This window comes from Haliotis cracherodii, unplaced genomic scaffold, assembly GCF_022045235.1.
Source record: "Haliotis cracherodii isolate W230 unplaced genomic scaffold, xgHalCrac1.p SCAF_8, whole genome shotgun sequence".
NCBI lineage: Eukaryota > Metazoa > Mollusca > Gastropoda > Lepetellida > Haliotidae > Haliotis > Haliotis cracherodii.
The window spans coordinates 32,097,921-32,109,278 of NW_027266341.1; the positions used below are offsets into that span (position 1 = coordinate 32,097,921).

An 11,358-nucleotide genomic window follows, 5' to 3' on the forward strand; every position below is an offset into this window, starting at 1 on the left:
ATCTCCAAAAAGGGTTTTTCACACATAAATATTTATCAGCATTGACTCCTAAATTTATCATATCAGTGAAAGAAAAAACTGAGGGATTATCATATGTACTCTATTTTAAATACTTTCTTAATGTAGATAATTTTAGTGATTCTATAAATATTTTAAACCATTCTAAGCCCACCATCAGCATAATGTTTTTCAGATTATCTGGTTTATCATTCCATAAAAAACTAAACAGAATTTTATTTAAGTTTGTAATAAAAACTTTTGGGGGGTTTGGCAGTGCCATAAAAATATGGACAAGAGTTAAGAGAGCCAATGACTTGATAACAGTAATTTTATCTATAAGAGTCAAGTTTCTTCTTTTCCAGTTTGCCAATAACCTATTTATTGTTTTAAGTCTTTTTCGGGTATTGATAACTCATAGATCTTGCAAATGGGGGGTGAGAATAATTCCTAACACTTCAAAATTCCCTACATGCCAGTCTAATTTTAAGTCTTCACAAATATTTGTTGAGCCCCCTGCTTTCGACCCGGTCCATATGGCTTTTGTTTTATCAATATTCATTTTAAGTCCAGACATTTTAAAGAAACAGTCAAGTATATTTATTGCTGCATACAGGCTTTCAGCCTCTCTGTTTAAGAATAATTGTGTGTCGTCTGCGTACTGACCTAATTTGTACTCTTTCTCATTCAATACAATTCCTTTAATATTTTTATTGTCTCATATCATACAGCCTAAGATTTCTACAGCAAAAAGAAAAAGATATGGCGATATTGGGTTTCCTTGTCTGCATCCTCTTTCATTAATAAAGAAAGAAGACATATGACCGTTTTGTATTACACAGGAGGATGCATTATTAGTTAGTAGGTGTATCCATTTTATCATATAAGGCCCAAACCCATACTTTTCTAATACCCTGGAAATAAACTGTCTTGATATTGTATCAAACACTTTCTCAAAATCAATTAGCAGCAACATTCCTGGTCTATTTAGTCTTTTACATTCAAACATAATGTCATACAAAAGTTTGTGTTTTCGCTAATACATCTTCCAGGAATAAAGCCAGTTTGGTTATCATGAATTAGGTGATCTAAAGTCATTTTCATTCTATGTGCAATACAAGTACTAATTATTTTTTAAAGTGCATTCAGCAATGATATTGGATGCCAATTCTTTTTCTTCTGTCTTTGTTTCCCTTGGGTATACACGTAATGACTCCCCTTTTCATTGTATATGTCATTTCCTTATTTTCAAAAGTTTCATTTATGTATCTAAAAACCGATATTTTTAAGTCTTTCCAGAAAAAAATAAAGAATTCTATTGGAAAGCCATCTACTCCTGGGCTTTCGTTATTTTTCATTTGTTTTACTGCCTTTGATATTTCATCTAAAGTGATTTTATTTCTAAATTAGCCCTTATTTAGACTAGGTGTTTTTACATTTTTGAAATTCATGAGCAAAGCTTCTCATAAAATTTTCTTTGTTCATTTATTATTAAGTCCCCGTCACTAATTTCTTCCCCTTTATTATCAATCAAAGTGTTTATGAGTTTACTTGTATAATTTCTAGAATCCAAAGTACAAAAGTAGCTTGTTGGTTTTTCGCCTTCATCATACCATTTTATCCTATTTCTATTATGTATTCCCCTTGTTACTTCTTCATTAATTTTTTCTAATTCTATTTTATATTTGGATAGTTCTGCCAATTCATTTTCACTAATCTGTTGAAAGTTATTCCTAATTTCTTCCTCTACTTCTTCTTTTTTATCTTCCAGTTCCTTAGTCTGGTTTTGCCTGTTTTTTTTAACATATGTTGCAAATGATATGGTTTTACCTCTAATTTTCATTAATAAAGTTTCCAGAAATAAACAGTCACCAATGGTTAATTCTAAGTTTCTATCCCCAACGCCAATCATACCTCCTGGCTCTTTAGAAGAATATTCTGTTATAGTTTCTTCCATAATTTCCTTCACCGTTTTAACATAATCTACATTACACAATAATGAGGTATTAAGCTTCCAATAACCTCGTCCTTTTTCCTGACTTAAACTGTTTGAGAATTCAAGAGTTATTACTGAATGGTCAGATTTATAGCCTGGTTATATTAAACTCTTTAAAGTCATATCATAAATATCTTGAGAGATCATGAAAAAATCAAGTGTTGCCTGTTGTCTTGGATTTCTTTTCTACCAAGTGTATTTTCTTAAATCCTGATTTATATCCCTCCAGACATCTATAAGGTTATATTGTTCTATTTTTTCCAATACTGTTTCTCTAGCTTTTGGGTTATTAATTTTTTTACAATTTCGATTGCACCAAATGCTGACATAGTAGATGGAAGCAGTCCAGGTACAGTTTCAACTCTGGGGGATAGGCGGTCCAATGTGACAGCACCTCGGCCAGGACGTTCCTGCACCCGGGGATGTGTGTCGCTCTGGCCTCTTACGGAATTTCTGTATATTGTGGTAAGTGGAACATCTGGTTCAAGAGGGAGGTCAAGTTGGTCGAACCCTTTTTGTTGTTGAACTAGACAACTGTTGTATTGTTCGTGGCGATCATTGGCCATTGGTTAATTGGTGAGCCCAATGTTGTATTTTTGCCAGGATGACAGCTTCGAGTTCTTAGTTGATGTGTTACTGTGTCTGGAGACCATTGCTCTGCCACTGTCTGATCTAAAAAGTGGGTGTCTATGAAGAGGTGATGGGGCACCTTGAACTCTGTCAACAGCATTAGAAATTGGCATTAGTCCTTTAGTCCTTGCCAAACTGCACAGTAGTTAAGGTATCATAAGGACTAGTAGACATTTGCGATTTTTAAGGGTTTTGCTATATGGTATCATTATAAGGACTAGTGGACTAAAACTGTTAGTTTTTACCACTGACCAACCTGATGGGTCCTCCAGATTGGCAGAGATGCCAAAACTATCTAAGGTTTGCAGTAATCAGTGGGGTAAAAAAGCTTAATTTCATGTGAAACAGAGTAATGTTAAGAGTACCATGTCATAATGCTGGTTTTCGCTTAGACATTTTTGTTAGGCCTATGTGTACGTGAAGCATGGTACACATGCATTGACACTTACTAAGTAATGTAGCCGGACACACAAGCCACACTATTCTAAAAACTGAGCAACAACGCTCAAAAAGGACATCGAAAAAGTACGCAAAAATAGAAGTTCCATAGCAGCATGCAGCAACCTCATCAGCGACATACATTGGGGCCACATTTCAAACAAATATGTTGTATTTTGAATAACTAATTACAGATTATAAATAGATAACGAAAGTTTTTAATTCAAGCTGTTGTGTGGGGACAAACCTCAACAAACTATTATTTTAGTGAGGCGACAAAAAATGGTGTCAGAAACACTGCATTCGATGCTGAAACGTGGTCAAAGCCAAACACATTCATAAAATTAACTGTATTGCAGAAGGGCAATGTGGTGTTTCGAGTTCAAAAGACATATCGGTCTACATGCAATTAGCTCCCTGCTTCATGTGATTGGTGCATTAACAATTTGCTCTCCATGATATTTTATACATGTAAATAATTTGTGAGAAGAAAATGTTAAAAATCTTAATTTGGGCAGGATAAGAGGAATAGCGTAATTTTAGTCTCAAAAGTGTAATTATTATGCCAAAAGCGTAGTGGTTAGCATCTCTGTAGATGGCAATGTAGATTGGCTAATTGCTGGCTCCTTATGGTTAGGTGCCAGAAACACTTCTAGCGGCCAGCCGCCTAACGCTGAGCTATCCCTGCCTGTGAGGCCTTGTGCTGCTGTAGGCCAAATAGAACTTGACACTGATGGACTCATTGGGGGCATGTCAGAGCCAGTTGGACAAATGTGACTATCTTGTCCCATTGGTCTGGTGGGAGGCGCAGGAGGCTGTTGGTGGTATCAAGAGGCCTCCTGTGAACATCTCAGCGTTGATTAGCCAACCCAGTTGGTGAACCAGGTGCATTGTAAAACCCTGATGCTGAAGAAGTAGTTGCCTCTCTTGGTGATTCATGAGGCAGTTGTCTATGTATGACATGAAGCCAATCCCCCTCCTGTGTCAGTTGGAGACAATCGGCTTCGTAATGCGCGTGAATAACCAGGAGGCCGTTGAAATTCCAAACGGAAGAATGACCCGTTGGTTGTGGTGGTTGTTGACAATTAATTTTGGGACTTCCTGTGCTCCTGGTGGATGGGGATGTGTAGGTAGGTGTCTTGGAGCTGGTCGCCTTGACTGCCTGACATGCGATGACGCCGGCATGGATGTCTGTGGGGGGGTCTTGAGTGAGTTGGTACCAATCTCATTAAAATCAGACCTTAGTTCTCGCTACCGATAAACAAAGATCTGAAGACATCCCATTAGGGGCCACGTCAGAACGACCTTTCATCCGACCAATCAGTGCGTCGCTTACCAGATTATGAAAGTGACAGTCGGAATGTGATTTCTAATCATACAACCTCAAAAACATGGGGTATTTCGAACGATAGTTACAGGTTTAACAACTGAATCCTTACAATCTAGACCATATATTAGCCATTCAGGTGGCTAGATGGCCCTGTCTCCTTTGTAGAGTCAGTGATGCCAGTGTGCAAAGAACATGGTCCATCAGTTTCCACAACTGATACAGCTGCCAGCTGCCAGGACCGTACAGACTGTAATTCCTGTTTCTTGTAAGTGAGGTGTTCATAGCTGCAAAGGTTGATGACAAAGCTGATATGTGGGGAAGTGTCTTCCGTAATTCCCCATCTGGGGACGAGATCTGGGGATCTGTGATCCTGCAGGATCCAACTCTGGAAGATCCAGTCATTCTAGAGTCCATAAACAATCTAAAAGCCTATCTAAAACTATGGAAAGAAATGGTGGCCAACACGAAGACCAGAAGCCGCAGTAGAGGCATGGAATTTAATACCATGTGTAAAAAAAGATGGATTTACAAAACTGCCAAAATAAAAAGGATGGATAACACACAAAACAAACTCAAAGTGGTTTGAGACAAAAGCATCAAAGGATCGTCTCTCGCGTCCTTCGTAGGTAGCGAAGAAGGGCATAATGAGATATAGGGGGACACCTGATCTGACACCACTAGATCGTCATTTAATTCAAGTTAGGAATATGTAATGCAGGATGCAGGTATATTTATAGTTTTATAAGTGAAAACAATAGGAAGGTCTCTCAGCATGTCGCTCCACGTGCTATGTGATACAGCACTTACAGGATAATACACACATTCTCACATGCATTCTTCCTTCATATAATAACACATAATAACCGTGGTGAGTAGAGATTGTAACAGTGGTGACCAGAGATTGTAACAGTGGTGACCAGAGATTGTAACAGTGGTGACTAGAGATTGTAACAGTGGTGACTAGAGATTGTAACAGTGGTGACTAGAGATTGTAACAGTGGTGACCAGAGATTGTAACAGTGGTGACCAGAGATTGTAACAGTGGTGACCAGAGATTGTAACAGTGGTGACCAGAGATTGTAACAGTGGTGACTAGAGATTGTAACAGTGGTGACCAGAGATTGTAACAGTGGTGACCAGAGATTGTAACAGTGGTGACCAGAGATTGTAACAGTGGTGACCAGAGATTGTAACAGTGGTGACTAGAGATTGTAACAGTGGTGACCAGAGATTGTAACAGTGGTGACCAGAGATTGTAACAGTGGTGACCAGAGATTGTAACAGTGGTAACAGTGGTGACCAGAGATTGTAACAGTGGTGACCAGAGATTGTAACAGTGGTGACTAGAGATTGTAACAGTGGTGACTAGAGATTGTAACAGTGGTGACCAGAGATTGTAACAGTGGTGACCAGAGATTGTAACAGTGGTGACTAGAGATTGTAACAGTGGTGACTAGAGATTGTAACAGTGGTGACTAGAGATTGTAACAGTGGTGACCAGAGATTGTAACAGTGGTGACCAGAGATTGTAACAGTGCTGACCAGAGATTGTAACAGTGGTGACCAGAGATTGTAACAGTGGTGACTAGAGATTGTAACAGTGGTGACTAGAGATTGTAACAGTGGTGACCAGAGATTGTAACAGTGGTGACCAGAGATTGTAACAGTGGTGACTAGAGATTGTAACAGTGGTGACTAGAGATTGTAACAGTGGTGACTAGAGATTGTAGAAGTATTCCTGCAGTTCCAACAGAAAATAAACCTTTCTACAATCTCGCAATAGCTAGACAATGGTCGATAAAAAACTGTTGACAATGCAAGTTTGATCCCACAAGAATTCCACCTCTCATTATTTCGAAGGAGACATACCTAATTTGAATTTTCTAAATAACATTTCATTAAATTTGTTGCCAATCTAATTGGGTGAAAACATGCATCACCAGTACTGGCCATGCTAGATGGTGAAATTCATTATGTGGGGATTTCGAGTTTGAATAGCTTCCAAGCAACCCGTGCTGGTCGAAAGTGGGGGCCAAATGGACTGGGAGGTCAGACTCAGTGACTTGGTTCACAGGAGTCCGTATCTAAAATTAGACGCCCTCATGCATATTCATGACCCTCACCCTTCGGGCTCGCGTGTGGAGATGGTCATGAATATGCATGAGGGCGTCTATTTTTAGATACAGACTCCTGTGCTTGGCTGATAGCATGTCCTCGTACACCGGAGGGACATACTGTGTTGGAGAGCGTTTAGGACTCTAACTAAATTTCAAGGTTATAAAACAATTCTTATTCAACCTTCAGTGTCACAATGAGTCACAGTCTACTAACCTTGTTTCAGTGAAGATTCAGTGGTAGATGTTAAATGCCTGAAGATGTGATTATCTGTCTTCTTGAGGGCCTCAAGGAAATGCTCATAAGAATTGGAAAAGCTTTTTAGGCTAAGCAAAAGTATTTCATTCTTGTCCGCATCCACATCTTTAAACTTGACACGCTGTCTCTCCTCCAATGGAAGACAAGAAGCCAGGTCATCAAGAAGATACTGAGCATTCAGCTCCAACCTAAGGAAGTCCCAGTTATGCTGAATCGTCCGCCAATGTTTCCTTTCCATTGTGCACAATCAATTAAATGATAAAACTGGTTGCATCTTGATACCTGAAGCAAAGAAGATGTGTAATGTCACACACATATAACCGAAAAACAATATTTCTATCATAAGTAGGGGCATATAAAACATATCTTACGGACAAAATACTTTCACATTACCTGTGCAGACTTGAATTTGTTTGTCTAAACACTCTCATATTTACGGTACATGCATTATTAAACAAACACTGGAAGAAAACTTCACCTTTAAACATATGTACATAAGGTGTATAAAACTTGACACAAAGGTTTGAAAATTTAGACAAAATTTAGACAAATTTACAAAAGACATGTCAATTTAGACATAACTTTTTGTATACAGACATGTACCCTAGCCAAAACAAGTACAGAAAGGTACTCTAGGATGAGTCTAGTCCACAGCGGGGGCACGGGTGTCCCAGTCGTATAAGGCGCCGCAATTCGCTATGCAGAGTTGCGTCCCTTGGGCATGCCAGAAACCTATGATTGTGGGTTCGAATCCCGGTTCGACCCGATTATGTTTCTAGGTTTGTCAGCACCAGAACCCGTGCTCGAGGGTTTCACCGAAGTGGTAAACGTCTGAGACCTGCATCACTTCGGGCTTTCCTCACACATTAAGCTGACACGCTGCGATATAACTGGAATACTGTTAAAAGCGGCGTAAAACCCAACTCACTCACTCACTCACTCTAGTCCACAGCAGTCCGTAATGCGCAATGCGGTTACATATACGACACGTCCTTGGTCCCAAACCGCGGTAAAATTCAACTGGTGCAGTCTAAAACAGAACCTCAGCAAAAGGTCACCGATTTCTCTGGAGAAAACGGCACCGCATTTAGCGAAAACGGCTACTATGTGTCGGGCGAAAACGGCACTTCTATTTTTAATAACGATAAGAACGATTTTTGTAGCATTATATCTTCAATATCGACCCATGTACTACAGTCAGTTCTCCGAATATCGTACACTTTTGGTCGCCGGTCTCAACCACCAAGCTTTGTATGCAGATACAGTGTCATGGGGCATACCATACAAAAGGTTATCCAATCATCTTCCCACCCCATTAAACCGGTTGTACATTCCGATTTCCGTTTTGACCACACGTTCAGTCAAAGGAGGCTAATAATAAATTTGTACAGTGTGACTGTAATATCGTACGCAATTTCTTCTAATATCGTACATGTATTTTAATTCCGTACAGCACCTGAACGGTACTCCCGTAGCTGTTATTTCTTATGAAAATTTGTATATATTGGTTGAATCAAAATTCGAATTATCGCACGAAAGGAAATGCATAGGTTCAAAAACTATATTAATATGTAGATAGATAGAAGTCCATTTTTTTCGAAATATTCGAGAACATGTCTTGCCAGAAATGTGGCAGACACGGGGTCATTTATTTACTTTCGATATGCCATGCAGAACAAACAACGTTTGCCACTGCAGACCTTCATTTGGGATGATCTAAGGATTTCTGTAGCAAACCAATTATTATTTCAGCTTCATTTTCAAAATAAACATCATCCAGAGTTAGGGTGTTTGAAGTTGAACGTGCGACCGCGATCACTATTTCACGTCGGCTTCCAAATATTTCACGGCGCTGAACGGATTTTAAAATGTTTTTCACTAATGTTTAACATATTCTACCTTGGTACCAGTCTTCAAATTAATTTTGGACGTATTTCGAGGTTTTTTTTTTTTTTCGGAAACAACTTTTTAATACATGTAGTTGAAGAAAGATCTAGGCATTTTATGAATGTGCAATGATGGTGGTACTTTTGTTATTACGTCGGGGCAAAATTAATACAGACAGCCTTACAATGTTTGTAGTATCTTTTTGTAATATATCTTAAAACATGTACAGTTACTAGGTGTATAGTCTTTGTGTTGTCGTTTTACTTTAAGGCTGCGTAGTAATGTGGCACTGGACGCATGATAAGAGATAAAAAATGTTTTCGGATAGATCTAAATGAAAACAGGGATAAGGTGTGCTTAGGTCTGTTACTTAATATTTCATATAAATAAATTATGACAGTGAGCGACTACTTCAAGATGGACTTCAACAATGACCATACACTAAGGTGACAATATATATTCTTTTTGTCATTTTAATTTGTTTATCAATGCTTATTCAAGTGTTTCATAAGTGGGTATATCAAATGGAAAATTGAAAATTTCACTGTACGAAATTAGAAGCATAGCAAAATATTATAATTATTTGGGCATCAAATATCGTACGTCCCCCTTTTAATTAATTTTGAAAATAACTTATATGAAACCTATTAATAATTTTCAATATTAAATGTTTATGGCAGCTGTTATGCATTATTTCTTGTTTCCGTACCGTTCGTGCTTATTAAATTTACCGCAATGAGCTGTCACGTGTAGATCGAGGTTCTCGAATCGTGGCCTTGACGTCAACCCAGCAAGAAATGGAGAGAACCGCTTCTGCACAAGTGCACTTCGCGATAACCAATCATATCTCGTGAGAAAACGCATGACAAATACACGTGATAGCTGAAAATAGTGTTGGGGATTACCACATTTCAACCAACGAAAGTAGTTTGACGCCGCATGAAAGCATTGAAAGCAATCAAGGAAACATCAAAGTGTACGGAACTTAGGAGTCTGTACGATATTCGGAGACCTGACTCTACCAAATTCAACATGTTAGTGCGCGTTGTATATTTTTCTCAATCTATATTTCCTTTCCATCAATGAGACGTACTAGTATATAGTGACACAAAACAGAGTGACGCAAATACATAATGAAAATATTCCACTCAGCCGAACAATTTTATTTTTTTCAAGTCGCTGTTATGATAGCCAGAGCCGCGATGGGGTCCAATAGTCAAAAAGTGATGTTGAGTCATGATGACTGTAGGATCCCATCGCGGTTTTCGGCTATTGTCATGACAACTATTTCTATGCGAATGCCTTGAAAGAGAAACGTACTCTTCCGGTAGAACGCATGTCTGCTTCGAAAATGTAATAAGAAAACAGATGAAAAGACAACCAACTGGCATATATCACATCCTTACCCGCCTTCCGGATGATAAAAGGAAAAGGGTCAAAACTTGCCCAAACTGGGATACCCCTTCCTTAAAATAACATCATATCTATTTCAGTACATTACGCAATTCCAGACCATAATACAAGGCTTTGTTGGCCATATATGGACTGTACATACAGTCCGATCAACACGAGACTGGTTCCCTTTCAGTCGACTGGAACATTCTTCAGCAGGCGGCCCCGTCTCTCATATCACAATAGGTATGCATCATCCGATCATTGTATTTGAGTACTGCTTAGCTTTTGCCAGGGCTCCGGTAAAACCACGGACTTGTATAATGTATATATAGGTCCGTGGTAAAACCGTTCCCAATCGGACAGTTTGTCCCCAACTTGATACCTGCAGTACCCAGGGTACACGGGTCACGGGTAGAGTACCCAAGTAGTAAATTTGGACTCATCTCAGCCCTACACATTTCATTCCCAGTGTTTGTTTGTGTGTTGATTAACGCCGCACTCAGTAATATTCCACCTAAATGATGGCGGTCAGTAAATAATCAAGTCTGGGCCAGACAATCCAGTGTTTGGTATCATGAGCATCGATCCACGCAATTGGATACGCTGACATGCATCAACCAAGTCGGCGATCGAGCCTGACCACCCGATCCCGTTAGTCGCCCCTGACGACATTCATAGTCGCCTCTTACAGAAAACATGGGTTGCTGAAGGCCTATTCTCTACTCAGATCTTCACTGGTCAATATACTGCAAGTGCAGTGAAGCTTTTGAATGGTAGATCTAGTGTAAAAGATTATTCTTTTGATATCGGTTCGATTCTAGTCAAGGCAAAAATTTGTACAATGTGCGATTACCTCCCGACTACCTACCTCATCGCGAGTTAACCTGCAAATTTGCGGTCCGTGTTCAACAGCGCACAGTTGTGCAACAGTGGTGAGGATGTAACCGCGATGTAGGTCAAGTTCTGCGACATCTTAGTTCGGGGTGGAGATGTATTTTATTTTGAATTTGTATTATTGACTGGGGGTAATTGCTAACTAACTAATAAGAATTACACATTAAGATATATAGCAGAATGTTAAATTATAGAGTTTGTTGGCGCAATAAATTCGTTCAGCCTTTTCTTCACTATTTCTACAACCTACCACCCCTCAACGGGAGATGGCATAGATTTTCCAAGAAATTACTTGACCCCTTGATTTCCAAGATATGACTTGGCCAGTCCGTTTGCAGAACATGCTGCGATGAAATTAAAAAAATATATATTTGGAGGGTCATTTGATTGGAACTACATTATTATTATTATTATTTTT

At 39.0% G+C, this 11,358-nt stretch overlaps 1 protein-coding gene across 1 annotated transcript in view; it reads right to left on the reverse strand.

The window, feature by feature from the left end:
- Nucleotides 1–10,962, reverse strand: part of LOC139450948 (sterile alpha motif domain-containing protein 9-like) — a 46,840-nt gene extending 35,878 nt beyond the window's left edge. The window contains exons 1-2 of the mRNA XM_071232772.1: nucleotides 10,915–10,962; nucleotides 6,723–7,046 (exon numbers count right to left, since the gene is read on the reverse strand). Coding sequence (XP_071088873.1) covers nucleotides 6,723–7,002 — 280 coding nt within the window. The 5' untranslated portion in view covers nucleotides 7,003–7,046; nucleotides 10,915–10,962. The remainder of the gene's footprint in view (nucleotides 1–6,722; nucleotides 7,047–10,914) is intronic.
- Between the last annotated feature and the right edge of the window lie 396 nt (nucleotides 10,963–11,358).